The 27,115-nt window shown below is 42.7% G+C and overlaps 1 protein-coding gene across 1 annotated transcript in view; it reads right to left on the minus strand.

Moving 5' to 3' along the window:
* The window catches only part of CTBP2 (C-terminal binding protein 2), a 148,068-nt gene that overhangs the window by 49,145 nt on the left and 71,808 nt on the right, over positions 1 to 27,115 (minus strand). Inside the window, exon 2 of the mRNA XM_009907115.2 lies at positions 17,479 to 17,638. Coding sequence (XP_009905417.1) covers positions 17,479 to 17,536 — 58 coding nt within the window. The 5' untranslated portion in view covers positions 17,537 to 17,638. The remainder of the gene's footprint in view (positions 1 to 17,478; positions 17,639 to 27,115) is intronic.

Raw genomic sequence — 27,115 nt, forward strand, 5'->3', positions numbered from 1 at the left:
ACCTCAATGCAGTTTCTCCCTGGGGGAATGGTTTAGGGTTTTTTTGCATGTTGGGCTTTTTTAACACGTATTTCATCCCTTTCAGTTGTCTCATTCCTTGTTAGCTCAGGGCTGCGGTCCACACCAGCACCCACCAGGAACTGGCAGACAGATAATGAAACGCGCACGTATCCGCTTGTCCCCCCACACACGCATGTAAAAATAATAAAGAAAGCTTCAGTGTCAGCTCAATCTTAATCCACCCTGATGAAATGCTAATCCACTGCACACAGCTAAGGACAAATTAAATGGGAGCAAGCAGGCAGGCCTAAGAAAAGGCCAATGCAGGATACTGGTGAATACAAGAGTGATTAGAAATTAGTTAGGTAGCTGTTTAACACTTTATGAATATTGTAATTTGCTTTGGAAATTGCACTTTTTTGTTGTAGTTTCAAATTAGCCACACTAACTAGGCTCCAAAAGGATTCCTTACGCTATTATCATAATACTCAAATCCTTTCATCAGCCCAGGACAGAAAATTGTGGAGGTGTAATCTGAAATGTATAATTTTAAGACCCTAGTAGAGGTCATGGAGAAGGAGGGGAGGATCAAAGGATCTAAAGCTTGGTCTTACAAAGCAAAAAGAAACAGTGGACTTCTGCCTATTATCTCTAGCTTCCTTTGGAAAAACTGCATGTTTATGAGATGGGAAAACACTCAGAAACATCAGACAAAACTCAATTTGTATCTAGTGGTATTTCAATATTCATATGGATTAAGCTTTTTTTTTTTTTTTTTAAGCACTTAAGAGTAGGCAAAAGAATGTAGATGGAATCACACCACAGAAAATTGTTACTTGGGAATATAATACAAATTTCCATATATAGTCACCATTTGCAGAGGAGATATTAAAATGGCTCCCCAAAACATGTATCTAAAATAATCCATGCTGCTCGCACTCAAATATTCCTTTTCAAAGAAGAATAGGTCAACCATTACATATTTTGCTAACCACTTCTAGTGAAGTAACATTTTCCTTTTTTAATTACAAAAATTCAGATGGAAACTATTCTTCTTTTCTTCTGCCACAATCACAAATTTCTTCACCTCCAATACACCCCTACCAGGAAGGGCCCAGTAAAAGGACTAATAGTCACCCTCCCTGGTCTGATTGCAAGACAGCTTGTGCATTTTTCCCAGCTAATCCACAATAAATGTTTAGTGCCCTAGCCACCACATGATACAACTATTGAGCTATTATGATAGCTAAATCACTAATACAGTCTAATGCTTATACTTGCCTATCATACTAATACCTCTGGGCTATATTTCTGACCCAAATACTGACAGGATCTTTGAGTAATCCCTAAATTTCTTTATTGCAATAAATATTATAAATCCTCTTCAAACATTCTCTCCTCCAACTCAGTCCCCAAGAACCACAGCCTTTAAAATTATGTTGGATATTACACAGACATGCAAAGCATGGGCCCCAAAAGATTATTTATGCAATTCTCAGAGACTATCTGATTGGCATCATCTTGAATTAACTAACAAACTTAAGGCACATTGGAAAATTTCTTCCTTTGTGAGAGTCAAAATGGGAAGACACATTTGTGCCTTATAAATAAAGCAGAGAACATTTTAACAAACAAAAACATTTTATTACAACAACATTTTGCTAAAGAATAAAACATATTCCCAACTGGATACAGTGAGATCTGTGCCATTTGTTTGTTCTGAAGCAGCAACAGAAAGCTACCAAAAATGTATACCAAAAAAAAAAGGGTAATACAATCCTGGTCTATAAATCAAGGGCATCTTCCACCATTGTCTTCAAAGAAATTGCTAATGAACACAGCCACCATGCTAATCCCTGGCCGACAATGGAAAAAACCACGCCATAGAGGAATTAAATTCAACAAATGCTGATCTTGAACAACTGCAAGGGAAGTCAGAAGGGAGCTTTGAGCATTTACTACCTCTGAAAAAACACAAAAGCTTTAATAAGCTTTTGAGTCGCATGATGAACAAACAAAAGAAACCTCGCCCAAACCAACACATCTGTCACTGGGGGCCATGCCCTGCCCAACTCCAGCGCACACATGGACAGCAGCAGAACCAGAAGACCCACCTTGAAACTCCCTTCAACCTGAATGCAGGAGCAAAGATCTCTGCCCAGGCTCTAAAAATCACCCATGTGCCATTGCACCAGATTGCTCTTGCATGGGCAAAACCTCCTTTAACACAGGTTGCAACTTATAGCCCTGGGCTTGCACTTCTCACACCTGCTTCTCAGGAAACTTTACCTTCAGACCTGCTAGTGGGAACACTCATGCATATGGATGATCTATTTCATACACACTGACCTCAATGGAACAAACTAACTACTCCTGTGCTCCAAACCAAGCAGAGGTAAATGCTTGCAGGACCAGTGACTGTAGGACTTACACTTTTGCCTGCAGCCATGAGTCAGAGGTCTTCTTTGGAGGGCTGTGCTAGCCACCACCAACCCTGCAGTGGGGAAGATACGCCCAGAAATGGTGGAACTAGGAGGCTTCTCATGCCACCACAGCAGCAAAGGAAATGTTATACCCCTCAGTGAATTGAGAAATGAATAAGAAATGATTGGGATGAAATATTGATGGACGGGCAGCAAGGGTCTTACGTTTTCCTTTTTTTTTGGCACTCTTAAAAGCAGCACTTATAGAAATTCCTGTCAGCACTGGAGCTTTCTGAATTCAGACCCAGACAACAATAGCCAAACGAGGACACAAAGGCACTGGGACACAACCCAGCGTTGCAGCAGGGGGGTTGAACTAGATGATCTCCAGAGGTTCCTTCCAACCCCCAGTGATCTGTGATCCTGTGATAACTGACCTCATCTGTGTTTTTTGGGAGCAGAGGAGGTGCTGGCACTCCTGACACGAGGGGGAGATGAAGGACTGTGGGACAGGCAGAAAATTTATTCTCCCTTTATCTTTAAATTCTAGAGATATTTGGCAGAAAAATCCCATGCACAAAAGAAAACAAAGCAAAAAAAAGCTGATCAAGAGATTAAATGCTTTGGTATTTTAGATCATGTGAAAAATGCAGAGTTTTGACTTAATACCCTGAGTTTCAGTTTAGTGTTGATCTAATACAGGGTAAACTGTGCTATGACACAACTACAGAAGACATCTGCTCTAAGGAAAACAGAGTAGAAGAAAGGTGTGCAAATAATTTCAACTGGTTGCACTTTTTAGTCTGAAGAAAAGGAGACTTCTTGCCCTCTACAACTATCTGAAAGGAGGTTGGAGTGAGGTGGCAGTTGCCCTGATTTTCCTAGTAACGAGTGAGAGGATAAGAGCAAATGGCCTCAAGTTGCACCAAAGGAGGTTTAAGTATGGATAGTAGAAGAAACATCTTCACTGAAAAGGTTATCAAATGCTGGAATAGGTTTGCCAGGCAGGTGGTTGAATCTCCAGCTGTGGAGGTGTTCAAAAGCTGCAGAGATGTGGTGCTGAGAGGCATGGTTTAGCACCAGACTTGGTAAAGCTTGATAACGGTTGGACTCGAAGATCGTAAGGGTCTTTTCCAACCAAAACGATTCTATGGCATTTCAGAAACGGATAGCGTAAAATCTGGTTCTGGAAACAAGTCACAGTGGATAAGAAACAAGTATCTTACAGAGTGCTACAAAGTGCCTTCTTCTTCCCAAGAGGAGAGTTTGTTTTACATATAAAACCTATGATAAGAAATCAGGATGCTAAATCTGCCACAGAACTGTGTAAACAACATTTTTTGGTGTCTCTAGCACTGACTCAGGAGAGGTCGGATGTGAAATTTAATTCACGCTGATTTAAAACATTTCATTACAAATTTTGAAAGCAAGTTGCTGGAAAAATTGCTCTGTGTTACAAAACAGTGCAGACTGGGTTTAGTTTTGCTTTTTATTATTTTAAAATACTTTTCAACTGCAAGTCTAAATCTTGTTTATGTTGGGGGGGGGGAAGAAGATATTTTTAATGTAGTGAAATATTGCTGTTTTCTCCCAAATCATTTCCTTCTGGGAGACAGAGGAATTGAAACAACATAGTGAATATGCCAAATGTCATTTCTGGCAAAAACTGTAAGGTGCATCAGCACTGGAAAGGCAATTTCTCTTTTAAAGGCAAAGGAATTCAACTGCTGGTAGTGAAAAATCCTCTAGAGAACAAATATATCTTGTGTTAATGGAGAGAGTAGGTATCAGGACACCCAGCCTTTATACTTCTCTCTGACACTGTCAGGGAGCAAATTACTTCTTACTCACAGACACCCTGTCCATGAAGAAGGATGTAATAATGCACACCTATCACATTCAGATGGTGTTAGGATTAATCAGTGTTTGTCATATGTTTTCAGGTACAAAGCTACCAGTAGGATAAATGCTTCTGCCCTCACTACCTGAGCTTTCAAGAACTGTGTGTGATTGTGCTTAATGACCCCCAAAGCTTGAGAAGCATTTTTTGAACATTGGCTTGCAGGATGTCAGGGAATCAGAAATGAGGGGCTGCTAAACTATACTGTGCTATATACCATGCATGCTATGGAGAGGAAAATGAATAATGAATAATGTGTGTGAGTAATGGATACACAGACATGCATAAATTAAAAAAAAAAAAGGGGGGGGGGGGGGAAGCAGGAAGAAAATGTTCCAAATCCTTGGAAATTACTGCATTTGCTAAAATTTGGCTCTGCGAAAAATCTCTCTCGCGGTGGCAATAAGCACTCTGCCTAGATGGACTTTCTAACAGTCTCCTGAAATTAGAGGACTACAAAGAGAAAATTAGCAGGATTGTGTTGGAATCATTTTCAATAATCAAAGGAACAGAACAGCATCTGAAAGCACTCAGTGCTTGAAGCCATGCCACATGCTTTTACCAATTTTCAAACCAAAAGCATAGATGCTTTGCAACTTCAACAAAACACTCTCAAATACCAACTTGGTACGATACAACAAAACACGCTTCAGATCAGCCCGTTATTAAACAATCATTGCCTCCTGCAACTCTGTATTTTGATTACTTTAAAGCAAAACCCAAAAGCTTGCATCCATTTGTGACTCACCCCCCTGGTGCTGAGATAGAAATGCGCCATAATGTTGGCTCATGTGCATTACAAGCTACAGGAAGGCACCAGAGCACGCTGCCTCTAAATGTTACGCACAAACTGGAATCCGTAACTGGGTTTAATTGCTGTTCCTGCTGGCTACATACACATGGGCACATGAATAAGGGAAATAAAAGGTCAACATTGTACCTAAATAGATGTGGAGGCACAGCAAAGGAGCCTGCCTCCCACACCAAATAAAGCAGGTATTTACTCTCAGAACTGCTAACGCAGTAATTGCAATGTCATTCCGACTAACTTCCCAAACCCCCCATAACTTCACCCATCAAAGTGACAAGAGGATGCAAAGAGTCTTCCACTCATCACTGGTGGTGAGCTGAGAAGGTGCACAGAGGTATTTCATGTAATGTAACTACAGTGACCTTTTACTTGATCGCTGTGGACCTGACTGCTTGCCTCTTCACTGCTTTTCCATGTCTATTTCTGCTCTGAAGTTTGGTGTAGGAGACAGGCTCCTTTCCACCCTCCTGGCAAGCCAGTGCCGTGTCTCCTATCACCACCACGTATCACCAGCTCTCTGGCTAGAGGTATTTCATCTGTGGTTCACTACCTCAAATTAACTTTTGTGTATTGCAGAAGAAGGTATGCACAGAAGCACCTTGTTAAAACACTTGGTAACTTGTCAGCTTCAAGTTATCCTGCTCCTCTGGAAAAGCCCTGGTGGCTTGCTGTCCAGGATGAAAATCAGATTGCAGGTAACAAATGCAGGAAGCTATCAATCATCTAAAATACACTTGCAGTTAAAACCAAGAAGGCCAGCTGTAAACCACCCTTTGAGCCATTGAAACAAGCCCTGCAAGCTCTTGAAACTTCACTCAGAAAGAATTTTGCCTTCAAGTATGGGGAGAATACAATAAAAGTTAGCAGAAGCACCATTGTCACATTCCTGCATAAACAAAGGGAGAATAAGCATATCAGATGTATCCCTACATCACTTTCAAGTACTACAAAATGAAAATCAAACTGGATGCTGAATGGCAGCCTAAAAGCCAGTGGACAAGCTTCACTGGGCACATCCCTCAACTGCTCACAAAGATCTAATCTGTGAATGCTCTTAAAAATAATCCTCTAGAAATCACATCAAGCACCTTGTCTCCAAAACTGGGTATTAGACTTTGAGGCCAAATCTCATCATTTTTAATAAGAATTCAGGATCAAGATTTAAATACCATGGGTAATGAAAAGCATGGGAATTATATCTGTCCCAGAAAGCAGCAGAGAAATCCGTTGTTAAATGAATCTATATTGTAATTCTGAACTCTGCCAGGCATGCCTGGGCTTTGCATAAAAAAATAATTAATTACTAGATTCTAACACAGTTCTGAGGAGACAAACAGGCTGGGTTCAGGGTGTCTCTCTGCCTTCCTTCCCCTGATGATGCCAAGAACTTGAAAAATGTACTTCCCTTGCAAACTCAGATAAAAACCAAAACCAAAACCAAACAGGAGGAAACATTCCTTTAGCTAAAACACAAAACATTTGTGCCTTGCTTTTCTGAAAGACTGGCATTTTGTATTATTGTATTGCAATAACCAAACCAAACTATCAAGTGTGGAGGGGCCACATCTGTAGGTAGGTCTTACTGTGGTCCTTTGCTATCCAAAGGAATGTTTATGGTAGATGGCTTCTGTCAGATGGGGATGACCGCAAGCATGAAGCTGCCAGTTCTGTGTCCCTTCCTCAGGTTCATTTCCTGTTACCTCTCAAAACTGGATGTCCACCTGTAACTGCAGGCTGTTTAGTGACCTAAAGCTATTTACTACTAAGTTTTGAGGTGCTAGGTGGCAGCAGAGTGTGTTTTGTTTAAAAAACCTCAAACAAACAAAACCCCACCAACCCCCCCTCAAAAGACCATCTAAAAAAATAAAATCAAGACAAAACAAATGAATAGTGTCAAGCTAATGGGCTATAGAAAAGTACCAGTGAGAAATGACTGATGCTGTTCAATGTTAAGGCAACAAAACTGCACAACCGACTTGCTCTTTGAAGAAAACTCTCAGATATAAAAGACATAATCAAAACCTTCACTGTTTTGGCACTTCGATCCATTACATCTGTTTGTGGATACCAAAAAATCTAAAAGAGAAGTTGTGTAATGTGTTCCCCTGCAGCTTTATTTTAGTATAGCCAGATGTTTTACTCCTGTCAAAGCATTTACTAGTAAACATTCACTCAAATCAGAATCAAACCTACAAGTCGAGTCCAGACCCAAACTGCCTCACTCTTTGAAAGATTCTCACTTAGGAGGTAGACGTGATTTTTTTTCTGGCACTTTAAAGGAAAATCTATCCTGTTCTCATCTGTCCCCAAGGACTGATCATTTTCCATCAGATATTTGGAAGAGGCAAAGCAGCCAGCTTCCACCCCTCTGCAGTGCTCCCAAACTCCAGAGCTTGGGAATAGGTGACAGAGCTGTCCTGAAGCTGCTACTCCAACAATCCTTTAACACAGCTGCTTCTGGTATATTCCAGGGATATTATCATTTTTCTGAGTAATCTTTAAATGCAGGGGAGGATTTAGAGCAAGGAGAAAAAAAAACCCCATATGCTGACACCTTGTTAATCCCTAAACCAGTTCACTTAAATGGGAAATGTGGTATGGATGAAAATTAAGTTGATGGTATTGAAGTCATCATCTGTAATTGTTTCTTAATTAGTGACATGAAGCTATAAAGCATGTTACACAAAACCTTAAGATTGGGGGAAATGGAAACAACAGGCAGAATGAAGAGTTAGATACTATTAAGTTACCATGAATGGGGGCTTAAACACAAGGGGAATGCAACCAAAGTATTTTTTCCTGTTTCTGTGCGCATAAGACTGAAGTCTCACGGAAAGGGGAGTTCTCCTTCTTGCAATAGCTTGAGCCACATATCCTTCACCAAAAAAAGCTGCATGCCACATTGATGGAAATTTTGTCTGTAACCTATCTAAATGTGTCTTACTCTTTACTAGATGCCTGGGGGATTTTGTCAGGTTGGCTTCATATCTGGCTTGAGTCCTACATCTTTGTCATGTCTATCCCCTTATGGCACGTCACAGGAGATGGACTGCATATGTACAGAGAAAAAACCTACACAGAGCTGGAAGACTACTTGAGCAGCCAATGCCTCCATGCTGCAAGAACGACAGTATACATGTAGATATCAGCTACATGGTACCTCCATCACAACACAGAAGCTGTTCAAAAATAGAGAGTTCTGGATTCAGCACAGCAAAAGGATTGGAAATCATGGACTGAAGTCACAGAATCACACAATGGTGGGAGTTGGAAGGGACCTCTGGAGATCATCTAGTCCACTCACCCTGCACAGCAGGATGCCCAGGATCGCATCCAGGTGGTTTTGGAATCTCTCCAGAGGAGGAGACTCCACAACCTGTATGGAAGCCTGCTCCAGTGCTCTGTCCCCCTCCCAGGGAAGCAGCTTTTCCTCATGCTCAGATGGAACATCCTGGGTTCTGTTTGTGCCTGTTAAGGTCAATAAGCTTAAATAATGTCTGCAAACCCAGTAAAGTTGCTTTAACTTTCTTCATCCCTAGGATCCTGTCCAATTTTTGAAAGATCTTAACATTTTAACAAAACCTATTAACAATCAGTAACTCCCAAACTTACTGTGCCTCAATCAGTCAGCTGGTTGTTAAGAGCACTGCTGGATGGCATGCTTTTCATTGCCCACATTGGTAAAGTGAGGTGGAATCCAGATTTTGCATGAATTCAAAGTGATTTTTAAAACCTTCATAAAGGCAAAACATCAGAGCAGCCAGACGGCTCTTCCGTTAGTGTAAATCAGCACAGGGTGCCATACAGAGGATCTGACAATGTAACTCTGCCTTTTCTCTAGATCACAGAATCACCAAGGTTGGAAGAGACCTCAAAGATCATCAAGTCCAACCTGTCACCCAAGACCTCATGACTAAACCATGGCACCAAGTGTCACGTCCAATCCCCTCTTGAATGCCTCCAGGGACAGTGACTCCACCACCTCCCTGGGCAGCACATTCCAACAGCTATCGACTCTCTCACTGAAGAACTGTCTCCTCACCTCCAGCCTAAACTTCCCCTGGCACAGCTTGAGACTGTGTCCTCTGTTCTGGTGCTGGTTGCTTGAGAGAAGAGACCAACTGCCTCCTGGATACAACCACCCTTCAGGTAGTTGTAGACAGCAAGAAGGTCTCCCCTGAGCCTCCTCTTCTCCAGGCTAAACAATCCCAGCTTGCTCAGCCTCTCCTCGTAGGGCTTGTGCTCGAGGCCTCTCCCCAGCCTTGTTGCCCTGCTCTGGACACGTTCAAGTGTCTCAGTGTCCTTCTTAAACTGGTAAGCAATTCTTCCCTAAAAGCCTAATACTTTATGTGCTTTGAGGTGCAAACTTAAAAAAAAAAAAAAAAAAAAAGAGTATAAAAAGCTTTCCTGGGGGGAGCAGAATCCTTGTACTGTGTTATATATTCATAGAAAACAGAAACTCCAATCCATTAGAAAAAATAATAAATTAAAAGTCTGTATTTATTCTAAATATGTAACTTTTACTTAGGACAAGCAGTATCTTCCACACTCAATATCATCTTTAACTCATTGTTTCTCATCAAATGACTAGTGCTGATAAGAATTTCCTGAGATAATAAGATTCTATTTCTAAGCAGTAAAAATAAGTATTATCAGATGCTACTTGGCATTCAAATGTGCAAGAACGGAGGAAAATTCCTCCACCCAAATGTCAAACAGTCATTTTGGCCACTGTTATGATATACAACAGAGCAAGAACTGGAGGCAGCCACATTCCAGAGTTGCCCAGTCCCTCCTGAGACCCTCAGACATGCAATGAGCCTGAAAAGAGATGCTGAGCATTGAAACCCCCCAAATTCTGGAATTACAGGTACCATGATGCCTTAGAACCCATTACTTCCTACACAATACCACGTTAACGAAACACTAAGACCTGTAAAATGAGAGGGTGCCAGAACACAGGTTGCTTGTACAACTCCCATTCTGAAAGCTTTGCAGTTTTAAACTACATTTTCCTATCTGCTTCCATGAGCATGGGTCCTCTCTTTTTCAGCCCCAACTGACTGCAGTTTTTGAGTGAGAACCTGTTCCATGTACTGCTGGTAGTGGTGTATGAGCCCAGACCTCAAGGACACGCTGCTGAAGCACTGCTGAAAAGCCAAAACCATTGCAGTTCTTGAGAGGCACTTTTTGGTTTGGATTTTATATGATAGGAAAGTGCACCACGAATAACAATTGACAGTGTGAATATTAAGTACACTTTTACAGATGAGAAAACAAAATAAACAGCAGGTACTCTGCCATAGATCTAGGTTGATCTTTACCAGAGTACCTGGCTTTATAGTATTTATCAAAATGTTACTGGATATGGTTTGCACTGATTTCCATCACAGGTGGAAATGTGGAATACACAATTTCTGCCCATTCTTGAAGCGCCTCAAGATGGCCTCATGCAGCTACGGCTGAGAACTTTGTTGATGATGAAATCATCCTTTCCTTCCTTGAATTCCCTCCTGCAATTCAGCCCCACCCCCCTTCCTGTGTTTGCAAAAAGATGAGCCAGTTTTAGGCTCCCACCTGTGTTACTACCCTTCTTCCACCTTCTTCATTCATGTCATCCTCCTCATCACCATCCTCACATCCTCCTGAACCTTACCTATTAGAAAATCTCTAGATCTATTGTTGTAGATGGTTCAGCAGCTGCAGCTGGGAGACTCTCCCAGCTCAGTAATACAGAGAGATGATCAGATACATGTATGGATGTCCAGCACTAGAGCCACATTGTCTCCTGACTGCTGCAGGATGCATGTATTTTGCTCCAAGCAGCACTTGCTGACGTCAGCCCTTTTCAGACCATATGTACTTTGTTTTAACCATCAGGTGCTCCATGCTGTGAACTTTTCAGAGCAGACACCCTCCTCAATGAGGACTTGGTCAAAATCCAGCAACTAGCAGATATAACTACAAACAAACAAGCAACAAGGAATCAACCAGACTGGCCACTGGAGGAACAAAGGTGTTTGCTGGTTCATCTTGAGTTTCCTGCTTCAGCCTGAAAATGCAACTGAACTGCTCAAGGGCTTCTGTTCCTTTTTCTTTGAATAGGCACAAAATCAATGGGGAGGCATGAGAATGGAGAGAAAAATCACTATCCCAACAGACTGGTGTAACACGGGAAAGTGTTTATTCAAGGTTTTCAATATGAACTCTTATTTCAAAGTGCTCAGACCTATCCAAGAGGCATCAGCATCCATGATGGTGTCCCACTGCTGCTGATCAACAAGGGTATGTAGGGTATGTTAAGGTCACACACAGATACTATAGAGACTGGAAGGTAAATATCTGAGGAATTCCTACTGAAATATTAATTATGGGTAGCACCAGAGAAGCCTCATACAGAGAAGACACTTGGATGCCACTCAGAATGTAAGTCAAAAAGCCTAGAGACCTGTGCATTAAGCACTGAAAAGTATTATGTGACTGTGCTGGCATTTATCAGCTGTTAGACATATCAAAGGACCTGAAAGGAAACAAAGAATATGAATGGTTTGTTTGGCACTGCAAACAGTTCTGCTATTCTGCAAAGCACAGACAGCCTTGGTAGCACAAACTGACACGTAAGGACGTGATTTGCCACTAGATGATGATAAATCTTAAAGCAAAAACTCTATCAGAAGATGTCTGTGCTCACTTGCTCTTGCAATTATTTTTTTCTCTGTGCTTCTTGTTCATCTCAGGGCTGCCACTTTTGGGGCGTGTGTTGAAAGCTCAACTGACTCATAAATGTCAGTGCAAACTTTAACCTATAAAGCCAGGCATTAAAATTTCATAGCACCGATGTTGACGGCAGCAGGCTAGCACAGCAGCAATGGTGGGGAGCAGAGGTAACACTCGGGTTCATCAGAGAAGAATTCAGTGGTGTTGGGAAACTGACATTTTACACACAAAGACACTGCCATCCTGTACACTGGATGTGCCACCACCACTACCTTGTCCTCACCGACTTTCTACATTTCACGAGAAAATGACAACACTGTCTTGCACACTGCCATAGCAACTTCTCCTCTGCCTTCCCGGCCAGGCTGCTCCCAGAGACACTGCCAGCAACTGTAGAAGGCTGCTCCCTGTCCAGCTCACAGTATTATGTAATACTTTACAAACCATCTTCAGAGAAGCACAGGATAAAACCCATCTGAACAATCAGCAGAAGCGATGCTTCAAGTTATTTCCTTTCACAGGAATGCTGTATGTGAGCGCCAGAGCCCCAAGGGAGTGATGGATGCCATGTGCCAGGCAGCTCTTTTGAGCTTGGGGTTTCCTGGAGGCAACACTGTATACCTTGTTCTGCCACAGGTATCTCAGAAAAAAACTACACCTGATCTCTTGGTTGTTATTTCCTAAATGAAAGGCAGGTGATCTTCTGCCCTCAGGGTTATTGCTTCTGATGGTTTGAAATTGCTGCTGTAAAAGCCACACACAGCAACAAGCCACCTTGACCTGGGCACAGCACAGCCTGGGACACATTCAGCTGTGTTCAGCATCTGACCCTTCCCTTATGCCTATCAGCAATACTGCACATCTTGCCTTCTGTCATCTTAGTAGGGCATGCCATGACTTCTCCTCTACCTGAGCTTCACTGACTTTATGCTGCCCAGATAGTGGCAAAGGAGGCTGGGACAGCTGAGGAGGAGCAAAAGGAAACTGCCAAGCTTAGAAGACAAGGAGAGATAACACACATACCTGTTGGATCATGCAGTTGGAGACCATCATAGAAACCAAATCATTTTGGTTGGAAAAGACCTTTAAGATCATCAAGTCCAACCAATAACTTAAGACTGCCAAGTCCACCACTAACCTATCTCTTAGTGCCCCATCAATGTGTATTTTAAACCCCTCCAGGGATGGGGACTCCACCACTTTCCTGGGCAGTGTCTTCCAGGGCTTAAAAAGCCCTTTTGGAGAAGAAGTTTTTCCTGATTTCCAATGTGAATCTCCCCCCAGTGCAACCTGAAGCCATTTCCTCTTGTCCTGTTGCTTGCTACTTGGGAGAAGAGATTGACTCACACCTCACTCCAATCTCCTTTCATGGAGTTGTAGAGGTCTCCTATCAGCCTCCTTTGCTCCAGGCTAATAAGCAACCCCAATTCCCCCAGCCATTCCTCACAAGACTATGTTCTAGACCCCTCACAGCTTTGTTGCCCTTCTTTGGACACATTCCAGCACCTCAGTGTCCTTCTTGTTGAGAGCCCCTGGTAGCCTGTGCTCATCTTCACAGAACCCTTCTGCTCCTCCTCAGCAGACTCTAGAAGGTCTCCACCTCACACCTACCACCTCTGTTTCCAGGGGAGAATTGCAGAGCACACAACAACTTTCAGCTGCATTAGCTGTGCTTCCTTCATTTATGTCAAAGGACAAGAAATTGCAACAAATTCAGCAACACTCACAGGCACACTCTTGACAGCACAGCGCCTCTGCCACAAAATTCAGACACATTTTATCCAAACAAAGCAGGCAGGTAGCATGGCTTCCAGGCTGCATGGCTGCAGGCTTGCAGCTCTGCTTTGTTTCAAATACAGCAAACCCAAGGTCCCTGCCCATCTCCCACTCACACACAGCTCCACAGCTTTTGCTGGAACTCTTTAAAAAATTTAGCCTGAGGTGAAACAGAATGGAAAATTTCAGCTCAAACAAATGTTAAATGTGGCAAAATACAAGCCAATGGGAACAGGATCTGAACCAGGGGGTGCTGGACAAGTCTAACTAAACACAGCACCAGCAGCCCCACCTCTAAAGCATATTTTGACCTACTATGCAATTAGACACAATTCCACAAACAGGAACTATGTAAACCACCCTGCATATACTATTCTCAAAAGCCCCAGTCATTCAGTGGGTACATCTTTCCACCCACATGGATCCAATTACAGCATAGGCACCCAAGCTCTCTGGGACAGCCAGAGAAGAAATAAACGGGTAAGCCAAGATCACTGCAAGCACACTATAGCTTTGCTTCCTTTGGGCAGGCTTCACAAATCTGCTTAATTATTAACAGACTACTTTAAATGTCTCTATTGCAGGCCATTGCCCTAAAATTCCTTTGTCTCCTCAAGTTTGCACCTTTATCCCACCCATAGTTTCCTGTAGAGCAAAATTTGTTACCTGGTACAGAAAGCTCACCTCTTCAAAACATCCTGCTTAGAGCAAAAAGTAACACCGTCACACAAAGATGTCATAACTCTGTAGGAAAAAAACCATCCCAGAGGAACTGGTCAAGCTGAGTAATGCAACGAGACTGGCCTGTTTCTCTTCCTGCAACACTCATGAACCTGCCTATAAAAGCTACAATCCAACTTCTGGAAGGATACCACCCCCCTGTATGGCCTGGATGATTTTTCCCTGCCAGATGCATGTTTAACAGAGTAACACAAACACTGTAGCTTCTTAATGTACTCTTTTAGTACTGCCACAGTTTGTAGGCTATTTCCCTCAACGCGGGACTGTGTTTTTAGTAATTCCTAAAGGAAATATGAAGAACACTTCTTGCAGTATAGATAGTGATTACAACATGCAGCCTGAGGACATTTCACCTCCAGACCTGCTACCATCCTACTGTGTGGAATTCAGTCTGTTCTAAGCAAACTCTCCAAGGGCTTGTGTTGGGACTTGTAAAGGGTACAGTACACACAACTTAATAAAAAGCACAAAAAGCCATCTATCTACTACCAAACACTGGGAGTTTGGTCATGAAAATCTAGCTTTGTTTTCTGTCCACTTGTTTAAAGAGAAAAGCTGCACAAGTAGCTCCACAGAACAGGAACTCACTAAAATAATTTTCTTTGGACCACGTTGATGGAGCAGTAGAGTCTTCGCCCTGAACACCATGCTGTTAGCAAAGATCCCTCTCCTCAATCTGATGAAGCAGTCCTCTAATTTATCATAATCTTTCACTAATTTCTCCATATACCTTTCATGACAAACCCAAGAGAAATGCTCATTTTTCCCAAAGTGTTGTTTTCACAGAGCTAGACTGGCCCCGTTCAGTGCTTCACTGTGCTTTAATCCAAGATTAGGAGCCTGTAATAAAAAATAGCCATCAGAGACACCAGGATGGAAACTCCTGTCCTTCAAGCCTTGTATTTTGGCAAATCCTAAACCCCTGCATTTTCAAGGTACTTTTCAGAATGTTGCTGACACTCATCCTCATCTGTCATTTCTAAACACAACACGAAGGCATCTTACAACGGTGAGCGCCATCATTTCAGTCAAATCCCCAAGCAAGTGGCAAACGACAAAGTATGCTTACAGAAGTTACATCTTCAGCACCTTTACACATTAGAAAATAATATCTTTTGACCAAGAAAGAGGAAAAAAGCTCCTATATCAGAGGAAAATAATCTAGACTTCAATCACATCTAAAGCTCCGTTAGCAGGTTTGTTGTGCATCCTTTTGAATTTCTTGTACACTCAGCAACCAGATCTGATAGTAAACATCAAACCGGGAAGGCAGCTTTTGAAAATCCAGGCTCAGCTGATACAACTCTTTTAAGTCAAGTTCAAAGTACATTTTGAAGATGAGACAGCCTACTACACCTGAGTATTTATGACATTCAGGAGGAGAAATATGCAGTTCTACACTGCAGCATACCCTGAATACTCCTTTCCTAACTCTCATCTCCTCTGCTTTGTGTTCCCACCTTCAAAATTAACAGAGCGACATTAATAGTGAAGTAACTTAGTGGTTGGAATTGGTGATCTTTATAGAACCACAGAATGGTAGGGGTTGGAAGGGACCTCTGGAGATCAAGTCCAACTCCCCTGCCAAAGCAGGATCACATAGGAATGCATCCAGACGGGTCTGGAAAGTTTCAGAGGAGACTCCACAGCCTCTCTGGGCAGCCTGTTCCAGTGCTCCATCACCCTCACAATAAATAAGTAAGTTTTTCCTGATGTCGGGGTGGAACTTCCTGTGTCCCACTTTGTACCCGTTGCTCTGTGTCCTATCACAGGACACCACTGAAAACAGGCCAATACCTTCTTCTTGACACCCACCCTTCAGATATTTGTAAACATTCTCAGTCTTCTCTTTTCCAGAATAAACAGCCCCAGGTCTCTTAGCCTTTCCCCATAAGACAGATGCTCCAGACCCTTCATCATCCTCCTGGCCCTTCAATTTTAGAGGTCTTTTCCAAACAAAACAGTTCTATGATCAGTCTAAAGCGACAGCAAAGGAGCATTAACTTGGCATGCTAGAGTAAGTATTATATAATACACAAAACTCAGGGCAAAACCCACCCTGTCTTGCTGATCAGCATTGAACCTCACTAAGCACTCCCACAAAGCCTCCCACATTGCTGAAATGGGCATGGTACAATCCCCAATGAGCTTTGTACTTTTACCCATGCACAAAACTTATTTCACCTTGTTGACACTCAAGTAATGCTGCTGCAAATTGTTACCCTCTGGGTCACCTCCCACATCCTTAAGAGACATAAGATATTCTTCCCAAACAGTCTGTTCTGCTCTTAGTGCTGGTGGTGGAACTTGCAGGAGTGCTGCTCTACATGGGAGAATTACCAGAATGCACACCAAAAAGTGAGAGCTTGTTGGCCATCACTTGATTTCTAGCATAAGTAACTATGTGAGATGCAACAGAAGATGTTACCTAAAACCTTTTTGTGCTGAAAATTGAAATACAAGGTATAAGTAATCTTTGGGGTAACATACCATTAATAAAATAATTATTTACAGCAAGTCTGCTTCATCACTACACCAGAGAAACAAAAGCTGTTCCAACAGTATGCCCCAAACCATAGAAAATACTCCCAACAGCAACTTCTACATTTCCCATATTTCTAATATTACAGGAGAGCGTCCACTTTCAACCCTCTGGGTGACACTCGTGCTGGACACTGTAACTGGCATCTCTTAGAGTGGGAAGGGAAGGAAGAGCCATGGCGCCATCCCTGTGTCCCAGGTCTCTCTCCAGTCAGAGGAGATCTCCAGAAAGCAGCAGATTCAACACAGCAAAACATTTTTCTAAAGACAGTATAAACTTAAGTTATGTTTCAAACTGGGATCAACTAGATCATTTCAGTAGAGGTTAGGTGAAAAGGGTAAGATTTAGTCCTATTCACAGGACTACAGATGACTTTCAGATAAGTAACCAATATATCCCTTTCCCAATGTTTCAATGACAGTACAATAGTATTGTGAACCAGAAGAGAGGATCCAGTCCTGAATCTGGATCTCTTTCTGTTTAAGTACTGTAAAAAACCAAGGAGAAATGAGATATTCTACCTTAACCATCTGTCAGCTTCTATGGAAAAACTGGAGCATACTCCTACCTTCACAAATTCTGTCCAGCCGCTGCCGCTTGACTTTGTGTTTATCCACCAGTGCCATTCTCGATGATAGCTTGCAACTTTCGGACTCAAAAAGCAAAGCGGTGCCCCAGGAACTCAGGAGAATCCACAGGAATCGGCGAGCATACCGCCACTGTCAATCCTGCAGAGAAACAGAAGGGTTCATGAGGATTTCCAGCACATCAGGTGAGACCTGCCTGTCCCCAGCAGCAGAACAGTTTCCTGAAGGACAGCTGTGAGTTCGGTGCTTCCAGCATACCACTGGTGACACATCTTACACTGCAAGTCAAGTTCAGTCCCTTGTATCTTCCCCTTGATTAGAGAAAACAGCATCGTAGAGGAGAACTGCTGAAGTGCTGTATGGCCTTCCTAGTTTTATTTCTGTCTTGAAAATCTATTCCTAGCAGATAAAACCCATTAAGCTATTTTGTAGGCACACAGATACTGCAAGATTGTCAGAGAGTATATATAAAAAAGGGAAAGTAGCTCTTGCTCTCCCAGTACTTTCACACACATACACGCACTCCAACCATTTCTATGTCTCATTTAAGCTTTGCCCTGTAAAAGTCATCGACAGACCTTGAATTTGCAACTAGACCTTGATGCATATTCCAGCTGTCATCATAGCCTGTCTTTGCCTTCATACTTGAAGGGCTAACAGTAAATGTTGGTGCCAGAGATGCCATCTCTAGCACACATGCTTTTAAATGTTGATGAAATAACACAATTCATAAAATGTACGTGTGGCTGATTTATAGGAAATGCTCTACAGAGAGCAGCTGCAGGCATCTGCATCTTGGTGACACAGAGGAAGACCCTAAAAATATTCTCCTAGGTCTGATGCTTTTGTTCCTACAGACAGTCAAAGGACTGTTGAACGACTGAATGTTCTGACCTGAGTTCAAGATACAGAGCCCAAATGTGCCTTTGTGGCACTTTGACCCAGCAGCTTTGTTGTAAAATCCAGGTATGAATTTTTCACAGCAAGTTCCATCACAGTATTCATGAATCAGGACATATGAGACACAGACCTCATGCTGATGACTGAATTCAAACAATTCAACACTACATGCACTATTTTTTTTACCAAGTTATGCTATACTGCCAGTGATTCAATATCCTCTTTCATATTTTAAGGTGAAGATAGACGATCCTGATGAAACCTACAGACCTTCCAGGGCTGCTTCTTCCAGCCATCCACCACTCCTTTAAGCCCACTTAAAAGCACCAAAAGAGCAGGAAAAGTGGAGAGCTGTGATTTCTAGAAACAAAACAAAACACCACCACTTTTTCATAGACTTTGCAAGGGGAGAGAAGGAAGACAGGAGCATAAGCACAGCAAAAAATCCTCTCCTGAGGGGCCACCTCTATTGTGGTGCAAAGACTCAAACACTCTGCCTACAAAGTAATGGAAAGGGTTTTAAAGAAATAAATCAATTCAGAAAAGCCAGCAATAGCCACAGACTTGGTGCCACTTATTCAAACTGACCCCAAAAGTTGACCTCAGGCCTCTGTAGCCTTGACTTCTGCTAGAGCAGCAACAGCAACATTTAACCCATCATCTCCAAACACTTCACATTCTTCTTATTCACACGGTCTGGCCCAGTGTTTCTCCCTTGCATTTTATTCCTCTGCAACATCTTATGGCTCTCCTGAAACCACACCAGTGAAGCAGTAACTTCCCAGAAAACCCAGTTAACAGCTCGTGAGAGGTGAAGGCTCTAACAAAGCTGCTGCACACCAAGATGACAATTTCATGGAGATTATTGTTATTATTATAAATGGTTATCAATTATGCATCACATTGATAGTTAATTTATAAAAGGAAAAGGGTTGTGTTGGTACAACTGAATTTTGACTATGGGAAGATGGGTGATTTCCTGGTAGTTAATGGCCAATTTCCCAGCAGCACAACTGCAGCATAATCTCTGAGATTTATAGCAATAATTAATTGATTTTTTTTAAACACAGGGATGCTAAAGAGCATGATTCCCACTCACATCAATAATGAATGCAGCACTCTAAAAGAAGCAGGAAACTTCCATTCCAGAGACAGAAGCTTGCTATATTCAAAATATTTCTTACAATAGAAATGAAGATGTTAGGGTAAGCAAAGCCAGGGTAGCTAACATCATTGCCATGGTCAGCATTTAAAAGAATACACATGGTCTTTTACCTCTAATACATCACACTGCACTTCCAGGGAGGAAAAAACAGGTTATAAAGAAGTCCTGTCAGGAGAGAAAAAGCTGGCATTCTGTGCTGAAAATGCTCTAATGGTTCATTGTGTTGGGGCTGCAACTCTTTTCTCCAACAAAATCAATGCTTGAAGTGTATCTAATTTTGACAGGGTGTGTTTTCTGATGGACAAGCATTTCCGTTAAGGTTTGGAAGAATTAAAGCTTGCCATCTCAATTCCCCATGATACTCTCTAGAGTAAAACTTTCTACAAAAGAAACTAACAGCAAATTACTGCTGGTATTACCAGAATCCCACTCAGCTTAATGCAATGCCCATGAATTGACTCCTTCCTAGTGATATTAACTATCCCACCTTTGTTTGACAGGTGTCCATGATGATATCAAGCAGCAGTAAAAGCCCAGCCCAGAAGACATATTAAAAATGTGGCAGGAGCTGCTGAGCAGGATTTGGCAGGGATGGCTAGAACGGGGAAAAGCAGATGTGCAGGGTGGCTATTCACCAGCCCTTGTACGAAGCTGTAATTAAGAAAGCAGTTCTTCCATTCGTGGGGTGGAGGACACAATTAGTTGCGCACCCAACCTCAATCTATCCTCAATGATTTCTCCATCCAACTCAATCTCAAAACAATCACAAGGCTAGATGTCCCCCCCCCAGTAAAATAAATACAATCAGGCTTGGCAGAACTGAAACCACGGGCAGCAATTAAAACAGAAGAAAACCTCATTGTATAAGGAAATGTGAGGGAGAGAGGCGCACGCACCAAAATTGTACTTCATCTTTGGTAAGATTAGGAAACAAGTGAAGTGATTTACATATAGTAATTGCATGGCCATGTTAGCCTCCAACAGTGTCTTTCAAAATGTAAATTTTCTTGAAAACCCTTGGACACGATGATAGCCCAGCACTTAGTTATTTATTTAAAGAAGGCACGTACTTAAATACAACGTTTTGGGGGAAAAAAACCCAACCCTGATGCAACACATTTAGAAAGCCTCTTAATACTGCTCATTAAACACCACAACCCACAGGCCATAAAATGAGAGCAGAGAAAGCTGTACTGGGGCCTATTTTTCCTGCTTCAGATTGAAAATGAGAAGAAAAGGTTATTTTCCAAAAGAAAATGGACTATTAGTCAAAAACATGAGAAAGGTGGCTTTACAAAGAATGTGTTGTCCTCTCAGCTACCACTGGTTTATCATCTATTCGTGGCTACATAGATAGCACAAGTACAGGGAACATCTCTTTTAGACCATTCATCACAGGCATTGCCATCAAACTGTGGTGGCGTCAAGCAGGTGACTAAAAGCCCCTGTGTTCCCAGTGCTCCAGACCAAACCCTCACATGTTCCCTCTCTCTTTGCACAGCCCCAGGAAAGCACAATGATGTTGCCACAATGAGGTTTGGGACAAGCTAAAGCTGATGCAAGCACACAACGCCGCTGCAGCATTGTGGGCTTTGGTAAGGATCGTGAAACCAGACCCGTAAGTCCTGCCCCAAATGCAGCTCATGGTCTAGGAAGCAGTAAAATTCTGACTGCTGCTTTTTGAGGTGTGAATGAACACAGCACTTCTGCCATGAATACTTGGTCACAGGTTAGGTGGGACTTCTCTTTTAACTTCAAATAGAAGCTTCTTTCTAAACAAACAAAGCATGCACACACTCCCAGACCCTCAGTAGAGTCAGGAACCCGTTGCTCACAATTTCCAATCTATTTTCTACCCTCTATGGAATATAGTATTGACAAAATCGAGATTTCCCACTGCAGAGAATTCCTAGCTCCCCAAACTGTAAAGGCTCCTGCTTCCAAAGAGGAAAGGCAATTTTGATCTTTCCTCACATTTAAACTGGGGTTCCACATCTACAGCTCCTTGCTTAACATGGGAAAGTTCAGTCCAAATATTTTGATAATGCCATCAGACATTTTCGAGGCCTTCGGGAGAGGTTCCTAGAGAAAATGTTGTACTTGTGGTTACTGCAAGACATCAGTCCTTTTTGGTGAGACCTCACTTGCAGTACTTTGTCCAGTTCTGGAGTGGGAGCAGGTCTCAAGGAGAGCACAAAAATGACCAAAAGGCTGGAACGCCTGTGCCGTGAGGACAGGCTGGGGTTGGGGTTGTTCAGACTGGAGAGGAGAAGTCTCTGGGTATACCATACTGTGAAACATGGAGACAGACTTTTTAGCAGGGCCAGTTGTGACAGGAGAACAGGTGATAGTTTTAAACTAAAAAAAAAAAGGAGATTTTGCCTAGATTAAAGAAGAATTTTTTTTACTGTGAGGGTGGTAAGAAGCTAGCCCAGGTTGGCCAGAGAGTCCTGAAAACATACATGGTCAGGTTGAATGGCTCTGCGCAACCTGATATAGTTGAAGATATTCTTCCTGACTGCAGTGGCTTAGATTAAGATGACCTTTAAAGGTCCCTTCCAACCCATTATGTGATTCTCTGAGCTGGAAGCAGACCAGTACATGCAAGCATACTCAGAGCCATGAGCTGTTTCAGCTCCATGTTAGCATCACTGGGTGCTCTAAACTAACTGGCCATTTCCAGAGCTGATCATTTCAGCCATCAGCAGCTGCCACGGGGAGGGCAGGGTGATCCGAGAAGCACAGTTCAGCACAAGAAAGGCAATGCAGAGATAAGAAAGAAGGAGACACACAAACATAATGACAGGGGAGGGAAGCAGACAAAGGAAATGGTACAAAGCAGAAGGAACACTTTGTGAACGCTGTGTCATCCTTTCTCCCTGTGCCAGCAGCACATCCTTAAGTGTGATGCCCCTGTGCAGGCCCTGCCACCTTCTCCTCCCACTAAAGACCTGGCACGACCACAGGGGAGGAGGGGAAGCACATAGAAGGGAAGAGACAGACAGCACAATCCTTCCTGAGATCCATTTTTTGGGATATTATCTTTTAAAGCACAATAAAACAACATGGAGAACTCACAGTGTCAAGACACCATTAAGCCCGAAAGCACAGCAGGAACCACAAGGGGATTAAACATTTATATGAGTAGTGAGAACAAACATAAGATGTTCATTAGCCAATATGAAAAATAGGGGGTTTTTTTGTTTGTTTGTTTGTTTTTTTTAAATGTCTGAGGGATGTAAACCTTCACATTTGGGAAGAAGAATCACACAGTTTCTGTGTGGCCAGAGCTCAGACTTCTCCCACTCTATTAAACACTCTTGGTTATTGCATGGGAAATAGGATGCTAAAAAAAAAATTAAAAAGGGCTTTTTCCCAATTTTTGTGAGAACTACCTTGGCTGCAAATCACACCTCAGTCCCAGGCTCCCAGCAGCCTACATCCCCTCCATGAGCTGTCGGCACCCTCAAAATGTGGTGAGGGCAAGACTCTTGCTGCAAATCCATTGTTCACTAGGTTGAATGCTTTGCCTAGTTATTGGTATGATTTTGCTGCCGCAGAGCGTTCAGCAATGTTTTGCATTAAGGCCCTCTCCGTGGGAATGCCTGGGTGACACCGTGGGTGGCAGTAAGTGTTATTTCTCTAGGTGATTTGCTTTTTCTCTGCCCAGAAACCTAACGATCAAAACCTTGCCCCTCCACTGGCTACCTGGTAAGAGAAAGCAGTAGCGCAGCAGGTTAAACGTGCTTCGTAGAGAGCCAGCACTCCCACGTTAGCACCTGCTGATGGCAAATAAAAGAGCTCTTCTCCTCTTCACTGTACAGAGAAGGAGAATAACATGCTGTAGGAGTCTTGCACTGAAGAACTGGTAACAATTCCGAGGAACTTGCTATTACATGAGTGAACAAAATGTACCATAACGGCATATGAGCCTGCACATCTGCTGCTAAATTAAACACGCTACATAATGATGCAGACCACATCTTAAAACATTATGCAACAAGATACAGACTGTGCTAAAATCACAAGGCTGCAAAGATGGCATGAAGGACCTGATCCTGTGTTCCTTTCAGCCTTTGAATTTCATGGCGAGTATCGCACACTACTTCTACTCCATCAAAGCTATTTGTTGACTCAGTAAAAGAAGAATTTGGATTATATATAACTCTATACCCTTTAAAGGAAAAAAAAAAGACATATGGGTTTGTAGCATTTTCCTTCCTCTCCATCTCAATGATGCAGAAAACATGAGAGAGGATTTTGTTTGGATCTGGATTTTATTTAGAAGTGTCTTTAGGAGTCGTGTTTCAGGTTACAAACTGCACTCCAGATTGGGTCCTCGGTAGTCAAAAAGATGTAACCAAGACCTACTGAAATGATGACATTCAAGTTGCCTCAATAGGCACAGGACAAAAGAGAGGGGACTGAAATGGGGTTTGCTCCTGGTTTTTTTTCCAACACCCACCCCCGACCCCCCCCCCCCGATTTTATTTTCCAGCATTTGTGACTAGTTCCTGGCTTTGAGAAAAGAAGATCTGGGCACGCTCCTTGGTCAGGTAGTAACAACCCTCCACAGATCCTCTGTGAGTTTTCAAGTTAAACTAGGAAATACCAGAACTGGCACTCCTTTCATTCCCAAAGCTAAAATTCAAACAAGCAACCCAAACAGACAGCCAGAAAATTGCTTTAAAGAAAATAACTGTCATCTCTCTTTCTGCCATCAGAAGTGAAGCCAGTCGATGCTCTCCTTACCCTGCACTGACAGCCTTCAGGTGCCTGGTGGTGGGCAAAACAATAACCAGGAGCTGAACTCAAATTATCCACTTAGCTTCAAGAGCACCTAATCCGCCTGCTAATTAATCATGGGCCTCCTTCAGCCTCTCTTATCTTGTTTTTCTAAGTATCTGACGCTGATAATGCACACATTGATACTGCTGCAGCACAAAACTGGCTGGGAAACTACCTTTAACTTTTCAAATAAAACAAGAGGAAATGACACCTAAATAATCTTAAGAGTCTCCAAAGGTCCCTGCCATACTGAAAAATCAAATCTCCTTCTATCTTTTACCAGACTTCTTTTAATTGCTTGTTATTTATTTTTACTAATCAAAGACTAATAGAGAAGAGAGGTGAACCTTTGCTCTTTGCACATCTAGATAACCAAAAGTTCTCCTCTACTCAAGCTGTTAGCTGTTCCCATACCCAAATCAGCACAGCCAAATTAGAATCCCCAAGAAAAACGACAATTTGCAGGCTTCTCAGATGAGTTATGCAGTTCCTTGGCCATTAGAGGGCATTTTATACTGCAGAGTGAAGCACTGGCACACAGCTTGCAAACAGCATCACTAACTTCCATCTGGAGCTGCTGGAGAACAGTTTCTGTCTACTCTCATTTAGTAATTGCCACTTTTCAACCTTTCCATATGCTGTATATAGATGAGCAAGCAGGAGCAAGGACAAGAGGAAACAAAGATGAAATAGCTAGGAAAAAAGTGCTGGTTAAATTAACGCTTTGGTGTGCAGCTAGTGTTGCTTCCAAGGTTTGGTTTTGTTCGTCTGCTTCTTCCACCCTCCCTAATTCCAGCACAGAAATTTCATGCTTTTTACTCTGGCAAACAGCAGTTTATATTTTAAGTTAAGAAAAGCTGCAAATTGTACCATGGTATCACTACATGTGTCCAGAGCTAGAGCTTATGCATCTCCAGATCTGAACAAAGGCAAATTCACCTTCCCCGTTGCCAAGAGGTAGGACACTTACCTTCAGACGTTGTCTTCTAGTTACTACTGTACTGCTAAATGTGAACTTTAAACCGTTTTCAGCTTTTGCTGGCTAGGAAACCACACAAAGCCACCCACTTCCCTGCTTCAGTGGTTTTCCTCTCTCCATCTAAATGCAAATCAAATTAGGAAAGAGACAGATATCTTGCTATACATCTCCAAAAATACGTATGTTTGTAATCAGGATAGCCAAACTTCCTGAACATGAGCTGCATACCAAAACCTTCATGTGGCCAAGAGCCACATCCTCTCAACCTCTCTGCCTGCTCCCACCACACATGCACCCCATGCCCCCCCAGTAAAGTCTCATGTATCTCCCATTGCCACAACTTTGTTCTGCTGATCCACCAAGCCCACTTCCCTCATCAGTCTCCATCTGAATGTACAGGTCTGCCAGGGCTGGTGGCTGCACATTTCACACCTCACCACAGCAGAGCTCCTGCCTTGCAGGATTTGATTAAACATCTGTATGCAGCATATATTTCCACAATACTCACAAGTTACTCCTGGATTCTGCCCTAAGAGAAAGTCCAAAGCAGCAAGTGCAGCTACACAATGACTACCAAAAAGACCCTGGATACCTAGCCTCTCCTTTGGGTCCCCAAGCCAACACCAAGACCACTTGGTGAGACTCTTCCAAGTCCTTGGATCTATATCCCTCTGAAACAACAGAAGCAGCAACTAGTTGGGTGCATCCTTACAAGCAATCTCATGGGAATACTCATGGAGTACAGAGCTTCCTTCCTCTGCACCTGGCAGTCTGTCCATGAAGGGACCCACTCCCACAGCAGCACCCACCTCATGTCCTGTGTTGTAATCAGGTGCTGCTGCATGAGCAGGTTGATGTAAGAAAAGAACACAAGAGCAACCTTATTCCAGCCAGCACAGCCCACACACAGACGTACAGGACGTACAACTGAACTGTCTCAATGTCTAGAGTGCTATCCTTCACTCATAGCTTCTACTTCTTCCATAATCAGGACCAGACAATTAAATCTTACTTGAAGACCCAAGTGGGTCCAGCAATGAGCAGCAACACAAGATTTTCTCCTTGCACCCTGTCTAATGGTAACCAGACACTGCTGTAGGGCAATGGCTACATACAGTGAAAGGTACCCTGCTGGCCTCAGCCCAGTTCCTTAGGGGACACATGCCCATATTCTAGGAAAGATCACAGTGGTGTGCACCAGCCCACACCTTCATACCCCAGTTGAGGGCCAGAGGAGTAAGTGTAAGCACTGCCTGGCAGGAGACTCCACCATTCACTCCAGATGGACCTAGCTCAACTGAAGTGGAGGGATGAGGCTCCTCATGCGCCAGCTGCACCGTAGTCCAGCAGATAAGGAGACTCAGATCCCCACTAGTACACCAAAATTCCCTGTACAGAACAAACTCCTTATGTCTCTCAGTATATCACAGATATCTCAAGCTTTTTCCCCCCATCAAATCTCCCAGAGCCTGTCTGGACTGGGAACAGTGGAAAGGAGCAGTAACACTCTTCTATTTCCAGGAAATCTCTGGAGTTATAATTTGCCCTTATCTTAGTGCTTATATTTACAAGCCACTCTTACATAAAAAGTTCTCATCTGCATCGACTTATTTAGCAACATGAAATAAAATAGCCTGAAGCTACTTGTGTTGCTTAACGTAGGGTTTATTTTGATGGAGATGATGCTCTGTGTAAAGGAATATTCAAGGGGGAAAACTGTGTTTTGTTTGTAACACTTATTACTATCACCAAAGAAAATATGTTCCAACAAGTCTCCAAAGGGGGA

Source organism: Dryobates pubescens, chromosome 30 (genome assembly GCF_014839835.1).
Source record: "Dryobates pubescens isolate bDryPub1 chromosome 30, bDryPub1.pri, whole genome shotgun sequence".
NCBI classification, from domain to species: Eukaryota; Metazoa; Chordata; class Aves; order Piciformes; family Picidae; genus Dryobates; species Dryobates pubescens.